At 42.5% G+C, this 26,358-nt stretch overlaps 1 protein-coding gene across 4 annotated transcripts in view; it reads left to right on the top strand.

Moving 5' to 3' along the window:
- Positions 1-26,358, top strand: part of LOC124405626 (angiopoietin-2-like) — a 52,998-nt gene that overhangs the window by 12,844 nt on the left and 13,796 nt on the right. For 2 of the 4 annotated variants that reach the window (XM_046880668.1, XM_046880670.1), the window contains exons 2-4: positions 25,117-25,394; positions 25,469-25,989; positions 26,072-26,334. In XM_046880668.1, the coding sequence (XP_046736624.1) occupies positions 25,117-25,394; positions 25,469-25,989; positions 26,072-26,334 (1,062 nt within the window). The remainder of the gene's footprint in view (positions 1-25,116; positions 25,395-25,468; positions 25,990-26,071; positions 26,335-26,358) is intronic. The other 2 variants (XM_046880669.1, XM_046880671.1) reach the window with 1 other exon arrangement.

Genomic DNA, 26,358 nt, shown 5'->3' with positions numbered 1-26,358 from the left:
TGGACGCGTGAGCCTTCCGATAACTTTTGAGATTGTTTCACTACCAGCAGTTCCTTTCCTAATTAGAAGCTGAAATCGTAATTAATAGTACTTGACTCACACACATGTACCGTGTGGAAGATTTCGCTTTGGACTTCTTTAGACCATGTGGTGTCGACTTGACACCATCCGATGATACATTTCCTAACTAACGAACAATTGAAAAAACAAATTTTTCACAGTCTACTAAACTGAATGCAACTGCCAATGCTCATACTCAGGGATCTCGATGCGGGCCGGTTATTTACTATCAGTACTCAAAACATGTGCATTAATTATCGAATTGGAATGAGGGGTAAATATTGATCCAGCTTTGCGTTATACGAGTGACGTATCCACCCTTGCGGTGCATACGTGTACCCACGTAGATGTAAGATATGGGTGGGGATGCGTAGAGTATACCGTATGGATCTGCATTCAGAAATGGACTCGTGCTCCACTTTGACTGTGTTTTAAGAATGAAGTCTGCACGTGTAGGTATATCCTTGTCCTCTTTCGCCTACGCTGGTGTAGGCATTCGTGCCTCGGATCAGCGCCGCGGCTTGTTTGTCCATCGAAGATGCAGCGTTCGGACGGTTGAAGCATCATTTGGAAAAATGACTTTCCTTCGGGCGGTTGACGCTTGTTTTGTTAGCTAGATCGGTATTACATGTCTGATTCTATTTGCAATAGAATAACAATGTCACCAGAAAATTATTCACTTTGATATTTTATCGACGTAAGATGGACAAAATTTTTAACATTATAGCTGTCGTTAAAATTTTAGCCGAAGGAAGAGTCGTTGGAAGAAAATGTTTCTCCGTTGCTTCGAAAATCGAAAGTATCTTCCATCTCTGGTTCTTCACATAATATAGTATAATTCAAGCGGTAATATGAGTTGTTCGGTAAAATGCGAGTAAACGTCGAATTTACGGATAACAATGTACTTTCGCCTATTCGCACTATCGCCGGAAGATCGTAGGTATATATATAATCGTAGCCATTGAACTGTAGTTAATCGCGCTTCGCTTTCATGTTAATTCACCGTGTCTGGATCTTGGCTATGGTAAGAAAATCGAAGCCTGGAACACGGCGAGCGAGAGCGTGGCCGTATTTCTGGGTTTCATTCACGTGTACTTGCAAGCTTCACTTTCCACCTGTTGTCTACCGGAACTCTGACAAACGGTTTACTCGGCAGTTCTACCTACTCACCGGAAGTACCGATTTGCGCTTTTACTGCCGTCATGCTGTTATTATAATCACACCTTTCGAGCACGCGGCGCATGGATTGCTTATTGCTAAATAAATACTAAGTTTACGATCATCGTTTCAAATTTCTCGTGACCACTGGGAGCAGAACTTCTGCCCAATCCTATGCATAAATATGAATATTTCATCCCAGTGAAATTACCCGTGATGTACATATAGTGCAGTAGGTACATACGTGGGTCGGACTTTCCACAAATATTATCGACTCGCATTTGGATCCTGAATAATAAGATCGTTTCATAGATCCTCAATTCGTACTATCTTATGCCGTGTGTTTTTTGCCATTGTTAATTTAAGCTTTTCAATTTCCAGTCAATAGCCTGACAACGGTTTATTGAAATTTATTCAGCTACGAGATCGCCGAGGTGTTGTTCAAGTTTCTATGGTTCGCTATGATTAGACTAACGTGTACGGCATATAATACTTACCTGTATATCTCTACTCATATCGCAGGATCATACACAGGCACGTATATAAACCTGCGACATTGCCTGCGGAGGCTCTCGGTGATTAAAAAGTGAGAGCCGTTGAAAAATATCGGGTAACGTTCCCTGGTTTCAGTGCAGACAGGCATGGCAGGGGCCAATTTGAAATTCAGCTCACGCTCGCGTGGTTCCTACGCTATATATATCATACCACCGGTATAAGGTATAAGTGACTGCGGGACCCAGGACAGATTTTTTTGAGGAGGGGGTGCGAAAATGAGACTACCAAATAAATTTTATAAATATGAAAAAAAATACTGTAAATCGTGACTGTATTTCAAAATTTCATATCTTCCATTTAGCAAAATATGAAGTATTTGTGACAATCACATTCGCAAAATATTCGCACGAATTTTACGAATATCATCTTTCATCGGGAGACCCGAAACTAATCAATTTTTCCCGACTCGACTCGACCTGAAGAATTCTGGTACCCGCACAGCTTTAATTTCAATAGTACACATATGGAAATTAATTCTGCGTCAGGGAATTTTTGTCCCTAGCCAGTTACATTGGGAATGAATTGCAATCGGAGAATTTCAGCCCGTAGAGCGCGAGCCCGGAAAGTATTGAGAAAAATTAGCTGTCGCAGCGTCAATTTTCGTATGTGTGTTTACCTATTCATAAAACATCATTCAGACATTCGGAAAATATATTTCACCTGGCTTATCCCCCTACGGCCGTTATTTTATTGGCGTGCAACGTTTTTAGGTAAATTTAGATTAGTATAAAAGATAAAACAAGTATTGCAATATTGGTTCATCAAAACGAGCTTTAACATTTCAAGACCTGCTTCGTCTCAAAGCCGAAGAAAAATAATAATTTCAAATACGGGGGTGATCGCACCCTTCGCCGCCTCCCTGAATCCGCGCCATCCGTGCCTGGACAGAGAAAATCAAACCACCGGAGGTGCTCGACGAGTTTTTCGTCAGTCACAAGTAGACGCCGACGTCGGAGTCGCCGGCGCCGTCGTCAAGGAACGACTCGTCGCCGATGGACCACCGAAATCGACGGTCTCGTTGTCAGGTGAATTTATGAGCCATCTCGAACGTCAGGTAACGATCGATCATGCATTATTCATTATACCTATAGACACAGGATGTATTATAGTTCCAGTCGCTGGTTCACTACGTTTGATTCGTTTTTCGCGTCCATCTACACACAATTCGAGACTGCCGAGAAACGCCGCCGTTTCGCCGCGACGCTGCGTGCTCGTCAAAACCCTTTTGATAGAAATATTTCTTCGTCGTATAAATGTGATCGTTATAATGTCTACAATCGCGGCTCTCTCGCTCGAGTACACGTCTCGTTTGAGGCCAGGGTGTTCGTTCTACCGTGAAATAACGCCCATAAATCTGCTAATACATGACGTCCAGTTCACCTCTGTCCTCTATGTACAAGCTGTAATACGTGCCGGGGACTTTCCGTTTGGTAGACGAGAAAAATGAAAATTTCCAACAGCATGAAGAATTTTGCACTGTATTTACAACTGAGATCTCGAAATTTAGTAGAACTGAATTCGAAATTATTAGCTTGAAGATATTGCGTTATTCGTGCAAGAAATCTACAGCCTGGTACGAAACTTTCAAATCAACATTCTGTCCGTTTTAGGTTATTTCGATATTTACTGTATACACTTTCACCTATAATTCGTACCGTTTTGAATCTTGAAATGCAAAAAAATATACCAATTTGTCGATGCTGATGCGTGTGTCAGGTTCGTATGTCATATCCAGGCATTCGCAATTCGAACATTCGATTACTTAAGAATTAATTGTATTAGATTCAAAATAAACTGCGTAAATGTAGTCAGGATGTTAGATAATTTCATGAATATTTAATTTCCATCAAAGGTCACACGGTTTATGAAGCAGTAATCTCACCATAGATCGGATCAATTGATTTTTTTCAAATTTTTTAATCTTATTTTTTTTATCTTTCTTCGAAGATGATCTTTGGTCTCGCTAATGTAATGACAAGAATCTATGACTCTGTGAATATAGGTAGGTTGAATATTAATCAAATAATTTCAAGTAATAATATTTTAAAATATCTGTTTCTTTTGGATTTGTTGGAAACATCCCATCCCATCGATTAGTCGAAACGTATCGTAACAACTATGTTACAAATAAAATATGGATACGGAGCTTAGTTAAGCGAGCAATTAAAGAGCACGAAATAAAGGTTTGGGAAAAATGTGTTTAATCACAAAGAACGTGTTTACAGATCAAAGTCTGAAACAGGTCTGTTTTTACAATAATAGTGGTTGATATAGCAACCCTGTTCATTTTATGACATAAGAACGCTCAGTTTTCTTGCGTCACATGCTGACTACTAGACCATTAGAAATAGGGGTAAAACAGGTGATTTCACCCTTTGTAACAGTATGTTCCAACAGTCGTGGGTTGAAACGGGAAATGAAGGGGCGTGGGTACCGTGCAGGTCACTGGCAAGCCAGCCCATCCCGAATGTTCGTGAGCTGCAGATACGTACGTGTCACATTGATTATGCATGCACATTTCTATTAGAGAAATTAATACGCGTAGGAACTGTGTAGAGCGGAGTGATTACAGATCCGTTCGTGCAGCCTCCTACCGGTCGTCGCGTTGTATTGTCTATTATTATAGTGAAACGTATAATAATAAAGGTGTGGTGACCTTCGAAAGTAATTTATCAGCCACAAGAGTGTGAGATGAAATTTGTCTACGAATCATAGATTGATTCTGCGGCAAATTATCACGAGTGAAACGACTCATTCGGATAAAATTTACAATATTATCCAGCAAGCAATTCTGCAGTACACTCAACTGATTCGAGATCTTGCGAAAGCTCAGTTAAATAGATGCGTCCTTCGTTTGTGAAGTCGCCGATCCCATACCGTATCAAATGAAGAGTAGTAATACACGGCCTGTTTTGCATACAGATTCGTACTACCGTCACTTACCGACATTTTACCCAGATTCAAACCCTTTTCCGCGATGACGTCACCGCGATCAAGCCCCTGCTGTACCGACCCGAAGGTCACAGTCGTGGAGAAGGGTTTGAGTCTGAGTAATATATCGGTAAGTGTCGGTAATAGGAATCTGCAACCAAAATTGGCCTTGTACTACTACTACTGAGAGTCCGGTGTGTAATCGTTGTTACTCTTATGAAAATCACAGCCGTTTGGATACTGAGATGACAATCCCGCACGTACACGGTACCTCGTGTTATTTCGGGCCAAGAACAAGCCATTTCTCGTTTGCAAATATTGCGTATTAACATATTTACACGCCATTGCCTTAAATTCAACGACTTCTCAGCTTACACCCTTTTGTAAATGTAAACGACGGCAATCAGTGTTCCGAAATTGTCCAGATTCACACAACTTCTGCTAATGGACCACGTGTCAATGCTCGGAATATAATATGAATATAGGCGATCGAGATCGGCTGCAGGTACGCCCCGAGTGTATGGTAATGGATTGCATCGTTAATGAGAACGCGGTACATTCAGCTCGAGCATTATCTATGCAGGAAACAGACGTCGAGCAGACAATGTCCTCCTCTGGGCTGGATAAAGTCATCAAGATTATATGCGTTCGGCGAGTATCGGGTGTCCCATCTCCAGCGATTGATCAGCACGTATGTATACATGTTGTTACAAAGGGTGAAATCACCCGCTCTATCCTTTTTCTAAAAGATCTATCAGTCGGCATCTAGGAGTATAGATAAAAGAAGATGAGGAATTCTTTTGTCACGAAATGAATAAGTTTACAGCGTCAACCAGCATTATTACAAAAACAGTCTTGTTTCGGACGTTAAACGGAAAACACTTACTTGCATTAAAAAGCTTTTATCTCCAGGCATTAGGTTTATTGTTATTAATTAAGCTCACGAACCCGCGTTTTATTCTAAACGCGATCCCGATTCAATATAAATGCCGCGGGTTGAACAATACAGTTAAGGGTTCGTTATTACCCAAACTGAGAAACATTTCATCTAATTTTCGCTGTCTCTCGTTGTGTGCAAGCGATTTCTTTTATTTTAGATTTATTCAACCCCATGTAAAAACTTGCAAAACGTTACAGTAACGCCACAGCGATGACCTTCGAGGTATCCAGTTTCGAAACATTAGTCAAGTATTAAACTAAGCTTAGATTCCTATGTTAACTGCCTTTGCACATGCCATTCGTTGTATCGAACCGAAAATCTGCGAATCCAGCAGCGACCAATCGTCGCCTGTTATTCAAATTAGCTATTCCTGATCTGCTGTACCATAAAAAATATCATTCCATTATTTTCTTTTATTCTGAACGCGAAGCGCTGCTGGTTGTCTCGAGTTGCATATTTCTCCGTATGACTAATCGTTGTTTTTAGATAAAAATTTAGTTTTCGTCGCTTCGAGTTCCGGGTTCTTGAATATTTTCCGTATTCTTTTAATTGTTACTTACAAATCGACCCGGAACAATGAGCCCAGGTTCGTGATTCAGGATCATCAGTTAGAGAATAAAATATTTCAAGAATTAGTACAAACGATTACGAATTAATTAGAGACGCTTCTAATTGATACGCAATTTTAATGGTACACATCGTTATTAAATTTGTTATTAGCTGGATTTATTAATTTATTATTGAATGTCCTACTGTCGGCTCATTAACTTTTTAATCTTCTTTATTTTTTTCCGACAGTGTTATTAGTGGAAAACGTTTTTTGCTGCAGAGGTAACTGCAGAAAAAATCACAATTAATTTATAATAATCCTTGCAATGGCTACGCAGGCTCGAGAGAATTTAATAACAAGATTTTTAAATTATCAACATCATGCGCATTATCTAATTTATCCCCACAAATGTGTTTTCAACTTTTGGCATTCAAATACTGGATCTCAGATATATGAACGTATTGGTTTCTGTACAATTTGCGAGTGAGAAAACATCAAACACGTGTTGCTGGTCAAAGGTTATAAAACTTCTAATTTTTGACAGACTGAAAATTGATTGCTTCTCCGCAACGAGAGAAGGTGGTATCTTGCATTTTATTGTATCGTTACATAATTGATCTTCTGTTGATAGACAGCAGTGAATGCACGTGTCCGAACTTTCTTCCAATCCATCATTACAATGGTTTTCTGCATCACAGAAAACTAATTCCGTTAGAAATATTCAGAGAAAAATGACTGCCGTTGAAGCATTGATTATGGCTACTCGTAAGGTATTATATGTATCAGGACAGCAATGCCCTCGAAGGATCATGGTCACTAAAAATGTCGATCCCGGCTGCCCACGTGGATCGTCTGAAGTTACTTGCAGCAGCTGAGATGGGGTTGAAGTTCCGAATTTGAAAAGTTCCGAAAGCGCCTGATTCCGAATTATTTGCTGGCAAAACTTGAAGTAAAGAAATCAAACTTTAACGAAACAAGAAAGTTTCGAGTGATCGGAAAGCCGACGACTCAATGTTCCAAAATGCAGGGTTCCGGAAACCAAAAATCTGAATGACCAGGAATTCCGCGCATAAAAACATCGAAAATCTGAATCAAAGAAAGATCGAAGCGGTAAAATTTCATCCAGTCGGAAATTCACAAAACTGAAAATCTTCGGTCATTCAGACCTGCACTGGCTCTCGTACTGCCAGTGGTCATACCGATCCGTTGGGTCGAGAGTCAACGTGAGGTTTCTCAAGCTTTATTCTTTTGCGCCGTTTTTATCCGCTAAAGAATGCCGTCGCTGTGGCACAAATCCTGAAACGTGAGCGTTGCCACGGTATCATAAATAGAGGCACGAGTGCCAACCGTCGCGGTGATCGTTACACCCGTGTGTCGGACGCACAGGATTAATGTCCTAGCTATACAGGTTTGGCAGGTGCGGGAGCATCATTCTCACTCGTTGGAAAAAGTACGCGTATCCTAATTTGCACTTTTGCAAAAAGTATGAGTATGAAAAACGATCTATCCGTGACTTTGATCGATCAGAATACCGTGTCAATGATGTTTCACTATATCAATACCAACGCGCACTGCTAATGTAGCTCGGTGGTCCGTCTACGACCTAAAACTCACCTCTTATTTCTATCTGTCGAATATTCTGCGATTGATATTACTTATCTTCGAGCTTCGCAAGTAGATTATTATTATTATTATTATTATTATTATTATTATTATTATTATTATTCTTTTTTGTAACCAAAATATTCTCTTTACCTTTTGTTAACGATTAGAGTATAAAAATATCGAATAGATTAATTGCAGGGACATTATAAGCTGATCAGGTATTTTTAAAAGCGTCGGAAAATGTTTTATCCGTAATAATAACATCTACTTGCATCTTCTTACGATTAGTTGAATGATTGGAAGGATTAATTTTTCCCTCGGGGATCACAGCTGTGAATTTAATTAAGGAATCAACTGACGGTACAAGACTTCGTTAAAAAAACTGAACCTGTATTTTGGGATCCGATCCTGAACTCGATTTAACACGCACGGTATACAACAGAAAATCCGAAGCACCGTCGGAACGTTATAAAATATCGAACTTGTACACCCATACCCATACACCTCGGCAATGCCTCGGTGTGATCTGGGTCTTCCTTGACCCAGAAGTCCAAAGTGAGTCTGCCGCCAGAAGAACAGGTGTAGATCGCGAACAATGGACAATGGCAGTAGGTCGTGTAGCCACATATCTATATAATATTACGGGAGTCGTCCGCGCGTTATTAACACTACAATGTATTGTAGGTGCCTGCGTTGATTCTATTCGAGGAGCCCCTCGTAGACGATGATATTACTCAACCTGCCTGTACAATATAACCCATACTTTGGCGAAACATCATGCAGGTACCTAATTGTCGCCTACGATTGGCTACGGGTTTCAAGGTCGTCGCTGTTCGCGGTCCATTCTTGTGCAGTGACAACCAGATTTTGATCTACGGTGACGGAAAGAATGGGACTAAAACGTATTACAAGATCACATCTCGTACTCTTTGAGCAGCCGTTTTATCTCACGCCAAACGTGATTTCTACGCGTTGACATCCGCAGGCTGCAGCAGTGACCTAGAAAATCTGGCAACAACAGAGAATTTCATGGCAGTGTCAGTTCGAAGATTTTAAAGATTCGCATCAGCCTCACGATGTCTGGTGTCGTTTTTATGATACATACCTGCGTGCCAGTGACATTCGAATTTATGACAAGTGGTTATTATTAGTGCGTATATACATATGTATATTATGGGTGCAATACAGGAGGAAAGTGGGATGCTTTTCTTCTACGTGTATGCACATGTGACGGTTGAAGAGCAGGAGCAGTTTTCTACTTTGCGAAACGGGGCAATTTGTTCCAGTGAACCTTGATCAGTAAATGCCAAGTTACCCAGCCGCTGGACATCCCAGCTTGTATAATATTGATGAGAAATTAATGTGGCAGGAGCTGTCGAGTCTTCGCGGTGGTCACTCGCAGGCAGGAATCCATTGCCGAAGATGAAATAAACGGAACTATACGTCGGGAAAATGTGAGCGAAAAACAAAAACAATAAATAAATAAAGAACGATGCCAAGAAACAATAAATAACATGATAATAAAACAGCCGTCCGTTGCGATAGTAATCGCGAGCAGCGATTACGCAAGCCACGGTTGGGAGGTCGGTGTATGTGTACCCCTACCGCAATGGCCACGTTATATTGCACAAGAAGGTCCACGCCCAGGGCAGTGGCAAGATATCATTAATATCAAATTGATCAGAATTATAATTTGTGTGCCCGGTCGGTGTGGGGGAATATGTGTATCGCGTAAGTGGATCTGGGTTTTGAGCTCCTCGGATGTGTATGGTTGGTGAAAAAGCGACCCGCCGCCCTGTAATTAAAACAACGTTGCAGTCAAATGCGTATTTTTTATCGAGAGCTAATGACCCCGTAACAGCGCAGAGTTGTCTGGCCGATAATTGCGATAACCTTATTCGGCGGGATTTCAGTGGGATATGGATATCGAAGAGGTGTCATGTCGTGGGTGTTGGAAAGCCTGGATGTCCGGAAGCTTCGCGGTGCAGTTCGATGCTAGAAGTTCGTCATTCGATTTCAATAGAAGATTCGAGGTGATAAAATGGGCCGGAAACGTGTAGGACCCACTCATAGATTTCAAACAACTGATCATGTCTCACTCTCGCTCTGTTCGACTTCGATATTGGCAAGTGTATATTATGGATTATGTATGTCGATGAACGCAGGCTGGACACTGATCGCTGGTGAAGCTGCCCGCCCACTTGAGAATGTAATACGTTTTTATGTAACTGGGTGTAATTTCCGTTTAAAAAGTTATGGGGCTGTTGCATAATACGCTGGAAACATCATCGACGATACGATATTATAATACGTTGGTACCTCCATGTTATACCTCTTACCTGCAGCATTGGAATCGGCACGAGGCCCGGAGCAGCTCAAATAAACTTGCGAATCTTATTCTGATCTTTCAAGAGGATCGTATGTAGGTGTATGATGAGACAGGTTTATTTCATAGATTATAAAATAGTAAACAGGTTTACCTATCTTGGTTTAACGAAAAGAAGACACTGAAATTTATCGGACATCAGGCTTCTTATAATATAAAGAAACGAACGTACGGAGCAATATTTTTAATGATCACATCTCGGAACTTTACGCGGAACGAATCGTTCAACTGTAAAATTGGCATTCCTTCGGTTTTTCATGACGGTTATCAAGTGCTGATAGGGAGTATTGAATGAATTTCAGAAATCTTCAACTTCCACTTTCTATCGGGGAAGCGGAATAAAGATTTCGGTTTTTAATGGAATCTGACCGAGATAAACCGATTTTTAACCATACATGTAGTGTATACTGTGTATATATGAATAGAATCTGACTATCACGATCGGTGGCTCAACTGGCGATCAATTATTAACGGGAACGAATTTCGCGAGGTGCTGCCGCCTGCGATTGGTCCGTTTTATTATTCGGCCTGATACAGCGAGATTAATGTAATGGACCGGTTTCAGGCTGTGAGTAGCTCTATTAGCTGGTAATAATTGCGCTCCTAATGTCTTCAGGGACGCAACTTATCGCTAGAATATTAACTTCGCCACCTAATTCAGCCTCTTTCGTCATTATACTGTTTAATGGTATAATATATCAGGTCATGGACCATAAGTTGTTCTGACAAATTACAGACCAAATTCTGAAATTTGTAGTAGTAGTCACTCGAGTACAAATTATTTTGAACAATATATTACAGCTAAGGTTTGTTTACAATGAAAAAGTTTCACACGGATCACGAATCTATCGATAGAAATTTTTTTCGGTTACTTTGATGATGATCATAGACCGATAAAATGTATGAGAAACCAAAGAGTTCAACATTTTTTTAATACATGTTGACTATTGATGCAATAACCTGCATAGCAAAACTAGAACAGTGGAAGCCGGCCGAAATTAAAAAAGTATTTCAGCACAGTGGAACAGATTATGACGAGCATGGGTTATTCTGAAATACAAGTGTGTGTAAAATTTTCCAAGTATATAAATATCAAAGAGAGCTTTTTATCTCCTATTCTTGTAAATCTTACACGCTGTACGGACACCCGATTGGTTTGATTTGGAGTAAACTCATGGGGTTCACTTAGCAACTCGGTGTTCAGAATGACTAACAACTATCAGTCTACAAAATGTCGTTCAAGGTTGTCTGGCAAATAGCGCACTGCTTCAGTGACAAAGTTTCGACCTTGATGTTACTTGTTCGATTTTTGCGAAGAATATTTAACGAAAGCATAATGTAAATCGAACATTAATTACCTTCATAATACAAAATACTGGCCTACTTTGACAATTGGTGGAAGCGTAATTTTCGGCCACATCGGATACATGTAACGCATACGTGGCATCATTGCCTAGCAGCCACCGAGTGGGTGAAACGTTCTGATGTGCGTTCATTTTCGCTTTTGATTAAGTCGTCGTAGGCACTTGACAAATTTACGAGCAGCACACTCCCGGGCTTGATATTATGGCCCTCGGCACGATTTGCACGTAGTTGCCTGCACCCTGCGAGTGCCATGCCTGCAGCATGTATAATACCTATATATTATGATGTATGTCTTCCGAGACACTTATACATATGGTTGAACATTAGTCTGTAAGCAATGGTCTAGAAGTTATGCAATTCCATCGAGTAGGGGTATGAAGTGGGTATGGGCCCACCTAAGTGCACATTCGGACCTATCGAGCGTTACGACGTGTATTGTAGACTCACGGATGGAGCTATAAGGCTGGTTTTGAAAGAGAATGTCAAAGGAAGCAGAAATATTTGCCGCGTTGCAGCCGCACACAGCCTGCGTGTCCGGTCACTTGTCAATTTTTATACAATTTATTCCCTATGCTTGATATGGGGGCAGAACTTCGCGCATACCTGCTTCCCTGCCCTGCTACGAGTCCTGGTCTCAGGACATTGAAAGCGCTGCAACACCACGAACAACGCTGCTCTATTTGTTCGATAATGAGGAATGAGAGCGAGAATGCTGTCTCGAGGCGAGTTCTCGATCTTTCGAATTCGGAGATTGTTGTTAACGCCTTGTTCTCCTTCGTCGTGTAATAACTGACAACTACAACCGGCACAAGTACCTGCAATAAAACGCGGACATGTGCCTAGCACTATCAACGACGGTCAGTCGTGATGGTATCGAAGAAAAAAGTACTACAAGAATATAGGACGTATTCTGCAATGGCGCTTTTGCGTTACGGGGCAGCTGATTTTGGCTGAAAAATTTCATCGGCACCTCGCCGCGACAGGCCCAAGTACGATATGTCAATGGGGGGCAAAATAATATGCTAAAAATGATTAAGTGAGCACCGCGGCACGTGTAGCCAAGCTGTCTGCGATGGACGATAAACTGCTAGTTTTATTCGTACTGTGTGCCTCCGGCTATAAGTACCGTCTAGTTGCGTGTAACTCCGCGATTGAATTGCAGAACGGAGAGATCAGAGTTACGAACCGTTCACCTTCTTCGTCGAGGTATCAACGAACTGGTGAAGATTCTTCGGATATTGGGCCTCATTTACTTTTGTCGAGTCTTCGGTTAACACACTTTTCACGGGAAACTTAAATTTAATTGGAGCCCAGAGTCTTCACTTTATTCATGGTGGTGGTGGTGGTGGTGGTGGTGGTGGTGGGGGTGGTGGTAGCGTTGCTGCTGCTGCTGCTGGCTGCACCGCCTCGAGACCTATGATTATTTTTACACGTTACTCAACGAGCTGGACTCGGATTTTAATGATACCAGCTCATGTAGCATATATCGGGTACCACTGGTTTGACATTTTATTCGGGGACAACTAGGTTACGCTTGCGAAATTTTTTCAGGTACGATGCAACGTTATAACGAGTAATAATGGAATAAAAATCGATACAAATTTCTGCATGTCCCTCATCTATCACTGGATCGAAGAAATTTTTTTTTGTTCTGGGTTTCTTTAAATCAGTTGATAATTTTTCTAATCAGTTTTGCTTTATCGTATCAACAAAATTTGAATGCCAGTTTAGTATTAAACAATTGTAAGTAACCATCCACATTGTTCGGCAACGGAGAGATGTGAGTATTCGACATTTATCTAGAAGGAACATACGAAGTCCGTATTTTCGCCGAACAACCTGCCGCAGACGAGTTGTCGGCGTGTTTGACTCATTTGCGTAATCCGAATCCGTGATGCTTTTGGAAACTTATCGTTAGCTCCGTACCGCAGCAGCGGAGGCCAACAAACCAAAACTAAAAGCATTCACTCGGGTCCCGCTCATCCTCACCAAACAAGGTTGCTGTCCATCAGACTCAGAGTCACTTTATCCTACCAACTTAAGCTTATCTGCATCATTTGATTTCACCGATCGGACGCAGTAGCCACATCAACTCAACTCGCTTACCGTCAACCCATCAGTCCTTCTGCATGTTCGATTGTCCACGAATACCTGACGCAGAATATAGTGCGTACTTGATGCAACAACTGCCGGAAGGTGCAAAAATTTAACGCGGGGTCATTTTAAAATTGAACAAAATTAAACAAGATACGTGAATTACTTGAAATAATAATTATGCGAGCACAATGAGAGGCCGATGAGGAAGTGAACGCGTTTTGGTAGAACTTAATGTTGGAATGGATGACGTGTAACTGCGGAAGCCGTACTGGTGAAAAATGTGGCATGACTTCTGCCCTGGAACTAGTAGTTTTAATTTTTCAAGGGTGTTCGGAGTCGAGGCTGCTCTCGCCTGAACTCCAGCCAGGCCTGCTTGGGACAATGAGAGAAAGTGCATAGGGAATTCGCATTAGAGGGACGTGCCCAGGTAGGTAGGTATATGTTGTATCTTCACACCGCATCTCGTCCGCGAACGATCCCTAATGCGATAGATTTTCTCTGTATCGTGTCATATCGTATAGGTGCCTTATACCTATATATGCCGCGATTGTCTTTAGTGAAAAATGTTTCATTGCAAACGGTTACTGAACTTTCTAGAGCCGTTGTAAATGGAAAACGGGATCGGCCTAACCTACTGGGTGTCTCTTGAGACACCCGGCATGTGGGATTCGAGATGCAGCGGAGAGAGATGCGGAATGAAGCTAATTGAAATTCGTACAAGAAGTGTGTGAGAAATAAAAATACACGCGGAAAACATGAACTGGTTACGTAGAGTTTGTTGGTTCGCCTAATTCGTGCGCCGCGGGATGCCATGCATATATGCATAGTGCGACAAGTTCGGACAAAAAGGTTCTGCAACCTGTTTCAAACCAGCCGGCATGGCAGTCTTTAGACGCACCGCAAGTTTTGGAGCGGCGCCTGATATCCTTGAAGACCGAGCAACACGACAGGAGTTCCTGTCGGACCATAATTTTAGATACATGAATTACATCTCTGATCGATGCATTCGATTTGACGGGTACGATGAAAAAATCGTCAAATGTCAAGAAACAGGGCGAGGTCGACCGGAGTCGATCGTGTAAAAATTATTTAAATTATCCTGAAACTCTCCCATCGCTGTCCTTCGATTTAATTGTAAGATAATAACTACATAATGTCGCAAAAAATTACTGACCATACACCTGTCGTGCTCCTCCGTCTTGCCGTATCCTTGTCTAACGCGGTGCATAAATTATTCTATCCGTTATCATCTCGTGACGAAGCTCTTTTTTCGCATATTCCACGTGCGTTGTTTCGGTACCCAATAACAGCACCGCGATTGCATAACGTCTCACCGCACGCCGAGGTGCCTTTCTAGACGTAAGTCACGAACATTCTCCAGGTTGGTACTGTCGTCCTTAGATGGATATTTGTGAAAAAGGTAACTTCCTCGTGCCGGCGAAAGTCTCGGGGCAAAATGTCGTCTTACTGTAACTTTGCCCGCATTTGGCCTAAAAAAGACACGATAAATTCGGTAGATCTTGATCGAGTGATGCGTATACTCGAGTTCTCACTTTGGACAATTCGCTAGAATGAATGATAAATCATACGAAATTACACATGAAATCGCGGAGATGCGGTAACTTGTTCCTTGGATAGTCTGCGAAAATATTCACCGTGCATTTCAGAAGAGAAATAGAATTGTTCCGGGTCAAAGGAATTGACGATGGGTATGTTGCTTCGAACGCGTGTACCTGATACCTAGAGTTTACCTTGCCGGATAGACCACATAGTCCGCTAAAGTGTTGGCGGTTACCACTTATCGTTAGCGACTTGAATACAATTCTGCAGACATTCACTTCTTCGCGGTTGTCGGCGATGCCGGTACAAAGTGACCAGCCTAGCCTCTTAACACGAGCAATACCTTATTTTGCGATTACGTAACTGCGAACCTAGCGCTGCAAGCCTCCGGTGGTTCTTGGCTTGACAGATAGGTAAGCGTGCATGTTGGCACAGCCTTATAAGCACCGACACTTTTCGTTACTGCGAGATTTGTTTTTATAAGTGTACAGTCAGAGTGACCAAAGACTTTTTCACGCCTCTGCGAATCATGATAGCTGCGGTAATTTCGTCGTGTGAGAGTCATTTTTCCACGCGAGTCTGGCCCAGTTCCAACTGCAGGCTTGACCCTTGACGGGAATTTCTGCATTACCGTATCGCATGTGGGCGATATTATTCATCTGTAAAACAAGCAAATAATTCATAACGTGCAGAGTGTTAAGTGGATATTTGTTTGACCGCAAAAACCGCAAAAAACACAAGGATCCTTGGTCAAGTTTTCGGATACCTGATAGTCATAACCCCGTATGATGGTGTTCGCGAGATGTGTACATTAGTAGATACATTCTGCAGCGTATCTACACGGTCGCCAACATGTGTATGCTGCTAGATACTGATCTTTCATCCGGTATTTATGGTAGACACCTCGAAGTCTCGACAACGTGTCCTATATATATGACTCGGAGGTAACCTGGTCCTGTTCGTTCGTTCGTTCACCTCGTACATCGAATACCACATAGTGCGGATTGTACTGACATAGGCTTTATGAGTACAAGAAGATAGGATCACCACTTTCTTTCGAGATCGTACAGACCGACTAACGACTAACGACTGGCGTACAGCCTCTGTCGCCAGAAATTCTCCGTGGGGAGTTAAAAAAAAGAGAAACTTTAAGAAATAGCTTAGCACCTCGAGCTGTGACACGGCTGTTGTATAGTAATCTTTACTTATGGATGACTTCTAGTCACTTGTCAAAACAATCAGCTGGACTCAGGATGGGTGATGACTAATGTCGAAACTATAAGTAATAACTGATTCGGTCCCCCTTGTGTCCACTTAATTATATGAGTACACAATTAATATGATCTTTGAAAATCGTCATGTACAAAAAAAATTCTGTTCTGAAAAAATCAGGTCACACTTTGGGTACCTATAATAATAACTATGAATTCTATAAAGTAGAAGCGATAAAATACGGTAGATTTTTAACTATAATACAGTTTGAATTAGTTCTCTCGTGCTCGAACAGCTGAAACTTAAATCGGAGAGCGTTAATTATTAGATCAGGTAAAGATTGACTGACAATATAGGACGAGAAGGTCACGTAAAATTTTCCAAACTATTGAGACTGTGTTCAAATTTTGCTATAAAAAATTCATGGGATTCACACGGAGGTCACGGATGAAAGATGTACAGTTTTTCCATTAGATCAACGCATGTCGCGTGACTTGAAATAATCGAAGGCCGCAATCTCAATGAGGCCGCATTTTTTTCCCATTCAATTCTGGGATATCAGAGGTCAAGGATGAAATCGTAAAAAGGATTGATGTGACTCTCATATGCAGTTACGTCAATTATCGCTAATCTACTCTGAACACGGAATAGTACTCAAGCTGATAAATATAACAAACCGCCACGACTATTGTCCAAAATTTAAACCCATACTCGTTAAATATCTGCATGAATTGATTAGTCGAGATTTTTCAAGGGTTATCTCGATATTTTAGCTTATATCTTGACGTGGTAAAAATTGCTAACAGACAAACCTTGACAATGAGCTAAAGGCAGTAAGTAAATCGCGTCCGGGAATTGCAAAACATGGAGAACCGTTAAGCGGCTTGACCGTGACTCTCGCAGACGTGAGTTGATTCGGAATTTGAACTTGCGATTCGATTAAGGCCTGCAACGAATACGACGCACTCTTGCATTCGTTAACAGACTGCCCGTGATCGCACTCAAGGTGTAATAAAGACACAACTGCCAGCGGAGCTGTGAGGGAATAGTAAAGAGGTAAACACGTCAACGAGGTTGTCAACCGTTGGTGAACATTTTATTGTGATTCAAGGCCCTGAAAACAATGAGAGGTAAATAACACTGATATTGGCTTACAATCGTGGAGAAGGAAACCCTATACCTGTGGCCCAGATTGGTCCGGGCAACTTTTCCCTTGGAAATTATACCAGCGGTCGCATAGTTTTCGCCTACATTCGGTGTTCCACATATCGAGCTATCGCGTGTTGGCACGTGATTTTGGCAAATACGTTATACGTTGGGTATCGAGCAATTGAGATGCATGGGGAGAAGCCGCACCAAAATAAGATGTACGAAACCTTTCTGAACGTCGACGAATCGTGAAATCAGGACGAAGTTAGCGATGACTATTCGGTCTTACAAACGCCTTTCCACAAACTCGGGGCGACGGTGTAGGAACCCATATTGTAGAAAAGCAAATTTGTAGAAAGTCAGACAATTGTTGAGTAGTTTTAAAATAGTAGAGGGCAAGCTCACTCAGTGCTCACAAAACTATGGCCGATAAAACAGAGAAAGCGGTTCTCGTCGGTTGAGAGCTTGAAATAGAAGGCGTGGATAAGCTTCCTCGAATGCACTCAGGCACGTGGCAAATTAAACGCACTGAGTTCAGAGGGTCAACCTTTTTGAAAACACTCGACCCGGAAGCAGGGGATTTTGAAAAGAATGGTCGTGCCTTCAGCAACCGTTTCAACTTTCTTCGCCATCTATTACATCGTAATTCCATTAAATTCTGTCATTGTTCAAGTGTTGGTTTTGAAATTATATTCTATTTATCAGCCCGATAGTTAGCTATTCTGCATAATTATTGTACCTGATCAAATGTCCAATCTACCGGGTGTAAATACGTCATCCCGGGGTTCTGCAGCTTCTATCCGATGATAGCAATGGCGGCTGGTGAGCCGAGGGCTTTGGCTATGGCGCTACGCTTTCTCAGTGTCAAGGCTGACGCTAACGAATTCATTACCTTAGCTTGCGGCTGTCACAACGTTAACAGTTGACGCTGCCTGACCCATAGCACCGGGTCCACGACTCAACCAAATAGAAATCATCACTACATCCTTCCTCGTAAACGATTCTCCATCACTCTTTCACCGGATGGGGAACCGACTTCTGCACACCGAACGACAACTTTCATCGATCAATGCTCCACAAAAACACACCGCATTATACCTAAGTTGTACGTGTGTGACGCAATTCTCAGGCATTTACGTGTAACAGTGAACGGTGCTACATTTTGCAAATACGATTAGTTTAGATCACCTGCAATTTACAGAGGCATCGTGTACACGCTCGTTTAGAGAGTGTTCAACAATCTCGTTGAAACGTTACTTTTTAATCAGGCAAACTATGTCTCGCCAATTCATTCATGCTTGTTGTACATTACGGGTACAATAGTCTTGTACACGTCATGCCGAAGGAAATCAAAGCAGCTACGACTCAATGATTTTGTTTACAAAATCATCACCATTATTTTTTACCCTCTGAATAGACAGGAGTCATCCCTGATAGTCATGTACAGCTCTCTTGATTAGGAAACTCGATAAGGCAATCGTCGGTTTAAGGGAAAATTATTATAACATTGAATGACAAGTCGAAATATCTTTAACGCCATTGAGATAAATCTGGAATTGAGAGAACTGTTTAAAAATGGAATTAGATGATAAAAGGTTGAATTGCTCAGTCCGCGCGTTATCTCCGCGGCGGGTACCAAATCCATACCTTAGGCGGCAGCTGTCGCTTCTCGGCAATAAACCAATTCGCACCTTTCTATGTTGGACCCGTGGGGCTCGTTTAATAGAGGTATTGATTCCGTAGTTAGCGTCAATAAAGTAATTATACCGTTAAGCGTCAACGCTCGGGGCAAGTCTCAAGAACCTGCAGCCGTTTTCCTTCAGACTTTCAGTATGTCGTACCTACTCTTGTGCGCAGAACGCAGAACAGTGCCGTGCCAGGCAGATATATTTCTCGCGTCGGTTTAATATCTATACATGGGGAAAAACGGGGATTGGGGAATCGATAGGAGCGATCGTGGATTATTAGTTGCAAGGCGTCGCGTCGATGGTAGCCTCCTCACGTGTATCAGTGTTACTAACCCGGTCACGAGGCAAATTATTGAGGAATGAAATCTCGACGTCTTCTTGCTCAGCTGTTTGCCCCGGAGGTCGTCGTGGCCAAGCCACGAGGCCAGGGTGAAATCTCTTGTGGCCAATCCGGGCAACCTAATAACCTTAATTGTCTTACGATTGCAGCTGTACGATATACCGATAATCATACGAGTCGGGTAAACGTCATGCACTAGCTTACCAGTGCTTGTCCAATTCCTTCCTCCCGTCACGTTACTCTCTGTAACCTTAATGAGATAATCGGTCATTGAGAATGGGATCAATTCGCCATTTCACAGATTTTTATTGATTAGGAGTAATCAGTTTGTTCACGATCTGGGCTCGTATATCCTGGGACATTTTTAAGACCTTATTAATAGGGCTCAAATGATCATATTGCGTGACAATTTAACTCTCTTACTGAACTATATGCTTACCTCAATACAAACAACCTAAGATGAAGACATATCGTTTGCATTATCAATACACGTCGTCATTAGTATGATTATTTTGTACCATTCAGCCGATTTATCTTTCGGTGAGACATTGAAATAACGGAAGATACCTCGGCGATAGGAGAATCACCGCAAGCAACTCAGCTCTTGGCACAGGAATATTTAAAACGTACAATACACGTAGAATAATTGATACAGCGTTAGTGTATTTTATACGAATGTGTACGCGTGGGGCCAGCCATTCGTTGACAGACCAAGCGCAAGGCTTGGGGGACCTCCTGCTGGTACGACGTCAGTTGGGGCCTCACACGCGCACATTATCCTTACTGTCATAGTCCCCCTGTCGTAAACTGATATTAATTACGATTCGAAAAGTGAACGTTTGCAGAGAGAGATTGATACACGACTCCTAATAAAATTCGGAAAGTTGAACAGTTATAGCGAAATTCGGATATGACTTCTTCCTGATAACATCACACGGATCTCATCGAGCGGCTGTTTGGTTAATTCATAAATTTCCACTGTGTACGGTTACTTTTTTACTTCCTTTTGGTCAACCGATATTCCAACTTAACATGACAGTGAGTATCGTTAATCGTTAATTTATTCGAGTTTTTGCTACTTGGTTGGATAAAATTGGGAGGGAGGGATCGTCGCTACTTTAATAATGCAGAGTAAAAATCGTTGCATCGGAGTCGGTAGAACATCTGCGTATGTATAGACTATAGAGTAGATGCTGCTGCTTACTTCAGCTTACCTACGCTTACGTCTGACATCTCGAATCGGTTACGTATCGGAACTCAGCGGCCACACAATTAGCGTATCAACAGGTGTACCTCACGTCAGATAAATTGTGCATTACGAAATACAAATTCGATGAATTTTAAACGATACCCAATGAACAGAGGCTAAATGTCAGATCCCGAGGGTAAGTTCAATGTAAAATTATTACCGCTCAGTAAATCGTCGATCATCACTTTCTTTCCTCTTCAAATTGGATTATATCGAGCCACGTACTTTTGACCAATATAATAAAATACATCGGCTGCTGTTTCTGTATTCATTTGCTGAAACATTGCGAAAAAAAAATGTTTAAGAAAGACTGTTCAACCTTATTCGGACCTCGAAGTTTTGACGCAGTGTTCGCTATCGTAAAAATAGTCTAGTGGCGTTGCGTCACCCTGTACAATCGCGAAAATTCTGAGGGTTGAATGATCGGTGTAGTCAATCAGCACGTGGTAGCCACGCGGAAGTTTAGAAAGCGATGTGTACCCAACAGTGCCGACTCTGTGGGGGGTACCCGACTCATCATGGCTCATAATCGTTTAACAATTACTATGCAGGAACAGTAGTATTCTTTAAACAAGAATAGTTTCAGGTGCGTGTCAATTGATGGTGTGAAAATTGAGTAGCCCAGGCAATCCGGCCGATTGCACAATCGTCTGTTTTATAGGTATGCCGAGAAACGGTTGGGGCATTGGTAGGAACATTTATTGCCCACTAATTACATGCTTTCTTTGCGACAGTCGTAAGCTTTTCATGCGTCACGAACGCAGCGGGAGCGATTGCCAAACAAGGGGGTATCTTTTCTAACGTTGCTTCGAAAGCTAAACAATTCGTACGCGATGCAGAGTAATGTTTATCGTCTATATAGCTATACTTGGATTGGGAGACGGGAAAGTTTAATTGTCCTCCGGGAACAAGAAACGCGTGACGTGTATATAAATATATACCATGAGTGCAACTTTGAATTATCCAAGTTACGCAACGTTTTTGCTTATACCAGAAGCTGCGGAATGCCTAGCAGGGTTTACTATATTCACGGCTGTAATCGTTTGGAAATCCATCCGTAAGTAGCTATAGGATCCAGCTGTGAAAGAAATAACCTCGCAGGGGTACTTAATTATTTGACCAATGGCTTTTTAACTCGGTTGTGTATAACTATACACCATTCTCCGTTACGTTTCGCGCTCGCGGCGCTAAAACGACTCACTAATCGATACAACGTCTGACGTATTTCCTTTTTTCACCTTATTATACAAACGATCAGATTGATCCAGCTGCGCACGCTGATACACTCTACTTGTGCTTATGGTTTAAGTTTTTCTTCTCAATGTTTCTTAACGACTTTTCCACAAATTATTAGAAGTGCGCGGCAGTTCGAAGTCGACTCTATCTTCGTATTAACGTTGTTCGCGGATTCTGCACACCACGTTGGTTGCAATTGTGCGCCGATTCGGGTCTGATCTCGTAAGATAAAAGTGAAAGTTTTAGGCGATGGCGCCGGATCTCTCTCTCTCTCTCTCTCTCTCTCTCTCTTTCTCCCTCAACCTCTCGTGCTCTTTTGCTTTCCGTCTTTCATTTTCTTTCATTGTCGCTCTAACTCTCTCTCTCTCTCTCTCTCTCCCTCTCTCCCCTCACTAGTGAGTAGCACTATAGTCAAGTTTTCGATACTCGAATTTTCTGAGCACACTCTAGCCTGATCGGTCCTGCGGGACGGGTTTTGCTTTCAGGGATAGCAGCCCTTGCTTACTCTCACTTTGTCTACCCATTAAGCTGTAAACTGAGTAGCTACAAATGATGAATAGGGGATGGAACGGGTTCAATGCAACACTTCGCCCAACCTCGCTTCTCTCATGTTCGACATCATCGGCCTCCCCTCCCAAATCTTACCTAGGATGTCAAGCCGCGTATTGACCTAACATTTGTCGTTTATCATGATCAACTAGAAGCATTCGGAATCAACGATGCTCAGCTCAAGGTGAACTGAGCATCTCAAAACATTAAGTTTGTCCATTTACACAGTATTATTCTGATCACTTCATTTCTGACTCTAGATGTGCTCGGTCAGTATCTAATGTACGAAAAAAAACACAGGTAATCCGTTGCCCTGCGGTAGATATCACCAAAGCATAAATGAATAATTAATCAACCAATCAACCTCTCTTCTGTCTCTCGTTTGCCTTTTCTCTTTATCTATTTTGTCTTATTATGCGATTGTAAGAAAATTTTTGTAATGTCTGTCGTGATTAGAATTCAGAATCAGTTCCGCAGCTGCAAATTCAAGAACGTGTTCCTATCAGCCGTACCTTGCAACAACTGCAACGATTCGGTTCACGCGCCTGACATCGCAGGAATATCGATAGAGTGAAAAGAAAAGGCAAAAAATTACACGAATCTGAAATGCATCAGGGTAAGAAATTATTATGAACATTACAAGCACTTGTGGAATGTTCATTTTTCCTAATCGCGCTTCAACACCATTTGACCACAGTTCAACAGCCGGGTAGGTAACAAACTTTCACGAATGAAGACATTAACTGGTAAATAGTGCAGCTATTGATTCGTTTCGGCATGAAATGTTCGTCTTTCGATCAACAGACAAGCGGGCCTGCCTCTCTTAAAAAGTCGAATTCTATCAAGTTCCTCGAACAGGCCGTGGGAAGAGTTAGCTGGTTGGCGATCAAAGAATATTAATTGTCATCGTCAACCATTAATACGAGCAGGCGCAAGCGTCTCGCCATCTTGATCAAATATCTTTTCGCTATTCTTCCTGCTCAGTCCAGCTGGCTGGTCTACATCTTTTACGTCATTCACTTGAAAAGGTTTTTTTCATCGCTAAGAGCGAGTTCCTGTCTGAGATCGGTGACACTTGAAGTGTCATTCTTCACCGTGCCAAGAAGTTGGTCTCGAATGTCTCGATAATTATGTTGAAACCATAGCGGCTTTAGAACGACTCTGTTTACCCCGTAAGGCAAGCTGCTGCGATCCAGCATTCACATGCGTATACCGGAAATAAACGTGACAGCAGGTGCCGCCGGAGAACTGACTTTATTTCTTCCGACGATTTCTAACGATTCATACTATACACTGACACGATGGATCACTGCACCCGATACCTTATACACCAGGCACGAAGGCAAGAAACGATCACATAACGTACTTTACTGTAACTCTGACATTTTCACAATTAGATTAAAAAAAAAAAAGACGAAGTGCAAGAAGCCCTTGACGGTACTGGTGCACGCTGATTGGTTAGTCAACGCACGGTCAATGGTCATGCGCGATAGATCGGTATACCGAAAGATACCTGTACACCTACTACATCGATGTTCCCACAGAGTCATTCATACAAAATATCTTGCCGCTACAAGCTCACGTGGCGGCTGGGTGCGTCTTTTTCTTCTTTCACTTGCGTCGCCGCGGTAATACTCCAGTTTAAAACGGGACTGGCCAACCTACCGGCCAGGGTGTTAGGTAATAAAAAAATTTCTCTTTCAATCAGTTAAATGCAGGCCTGCCCGTATGGAAACTCTTCTTAGCCTCGCTATATCGATCTATTTCCTTCGGCACTGACGTGCGAGTCCTCGAAAGATCGAGGTTTTGCTCGATAGGTAGGTACTTACGCATAGTTCAGACAAGAGTCTATTCAAAATCGGGCCATCTTGATGCAGGTCAATAAGTTAGTGTTCCATTAGTCGTCACTACGGTTTGGATATTTCTATGTCTCATTTACGTTTGTTTGATGATTTTTTTTTTTATTTTTTCTTACGGCGTATCGCAAAAGTGAAATTATCTCTGCACGCAACGATCAGCCTTGAGAACATATTTTGAAACGCAACCGATGATTGAAACCGACGATGTCGAATTGTTGACCAGTTTTCCCCAACTTAATTACTTCGGAAACTAGATTCGCAACGGCGTTGAACCAGTTGCTAAATAGTTGCATCCTGCTCCCAGGAATCGGTCTGCACGATGCCCGCAGCATCTGTAACTAGAAATGTCTCTCGTAAACGGTCTGAAAGTGAAACTAACGCGGTAGTCACTGCAGTAATACCTTAGAATAATGCTTGTGTAGGTACCAATGATAAAATGTCCCCCGTTAAGCGAACCGCGCCCGTCTTTCTATTCCCTTTGCTGCATTTCATCGTTGGCATTTGAATTGCTTCCTGAAAAGTAAAGAATTTCTCGCACTAGTTATAGTTTCCCGACATACCGGACGACCCTTATTACGAAGTATTATAATAATTTCTTTCTTCTTAATTTTCCCTCCACCTCGTCAGGGAACAGTACCTCTTCAATGTCTTCGAAGTGATTGTCTCGACCCTCGAATCAAAGCTGCAAAGGATAGAAAACCTCGACAAGGCAGTCGAACACCTCATGAGGAGGGTCGAAGCCCTCGACTCTCGGGTGAACGACAACATTGATAAGACGGACGCGGTTATCTCGAAACTGGGGACCTTAGATCTGAAGCTATTCCACGCTCAGACCGCTGGTTTTCCGCAGGAAGTAGTCGTCGAATCTCGAACAGCGGAGAGCAGAAGCAATGCCGACCACGGCGGTAAGTCGAGTAGAGTTTGGCAGGCCTTTATGGTTCCGATCGCTGGTCATCTAACGTAAAGTAAAAATTTTCAGCTCCGACGATCCGCGTCATTCATCACGATGACCCGTCGCCGGAATCCCTTGGGGAGAAGCTTTTGTCGCTTGATCAAAAGGTTTCGGATATCGACGAGAAACTTGTCATACTCAAGAACCAGCTGGACAACAATTTCGTCCCAGCGGACGACATAAACGCCGAAGCCAGCGAGAAGAAGCCGATCAGCATGAACGTTATCGAGATAACCAAGGCTCTGAACAACGAAGTGATAAACCACGTCTCTGTCGAGATCGAGAATCTGCGGCAGGCGACCGGCAGCATGGACCGGAAGCTTCAATTCCACATGAACGTTGTCTCGGACAATCTCGGAGCTGTTTACACGATGATGCGTGACGTCCACGAGGCGATCGTCGACAAAGACACGCCCGTCAACGTCACCACGACGCAGCCTCCCCCGAAGCAGAGCAAGATCGACAGGATCGTCGAACAAATGCACCCGATGCTCACGGTCTCTGAAAAGATGGACGAAGTTTGGGACGTTGTGGTGAGCAAAGAAAAAGTGACGTTAACAATTTAATTTCTAACTTTCCATTATTCTGAAACACGCGTCCACTTACTCAAGCTCGTGATTTTTCTGTCAGGTTGGCACCAAGAGTTCCGTGGACGACCTCGTTCCCAAGTCGGACGAACTCTTGACGCAGACTCAGCGCCAGGAGAGAGCCATAAGCGAAATTCACGCGGACCTCAGGTCGAAGACTAACAAGATAATCGAGAACCTGGAAGGCGTCGAGAGCAGGCTCAAGAAGCAGGAGGACGACGTCGCGACTTTAGCCCAGAGACCGGTGCCGGCTGAACTTCTCCTTGACCCAACCATCGACAGGCTTGTCGAGTACGACCCGAGCAGGTTGGTAAAATAGTTGGAACGCAG

The sequence above is a fragment of the Diprion similis genome, chromosome 4 (assembly GCF_021155765.1).
Source record: "Diprion similis isolate iyDipSimi1 chromosome 4, iyDipSimi1.1, whole genome shotgun sequence".
Lineage (NCBI taxonomy): Eukaryota > Metazoa > Arthropoda > Insecta > Hymenoptera > Diprionidae > Diprion > Diprion similis.
The sequence above is the reverse complement of the archived record's forward strand: the minus strand, read 5'-3'. Positions and strand labels throughout refer to the sequence as shown.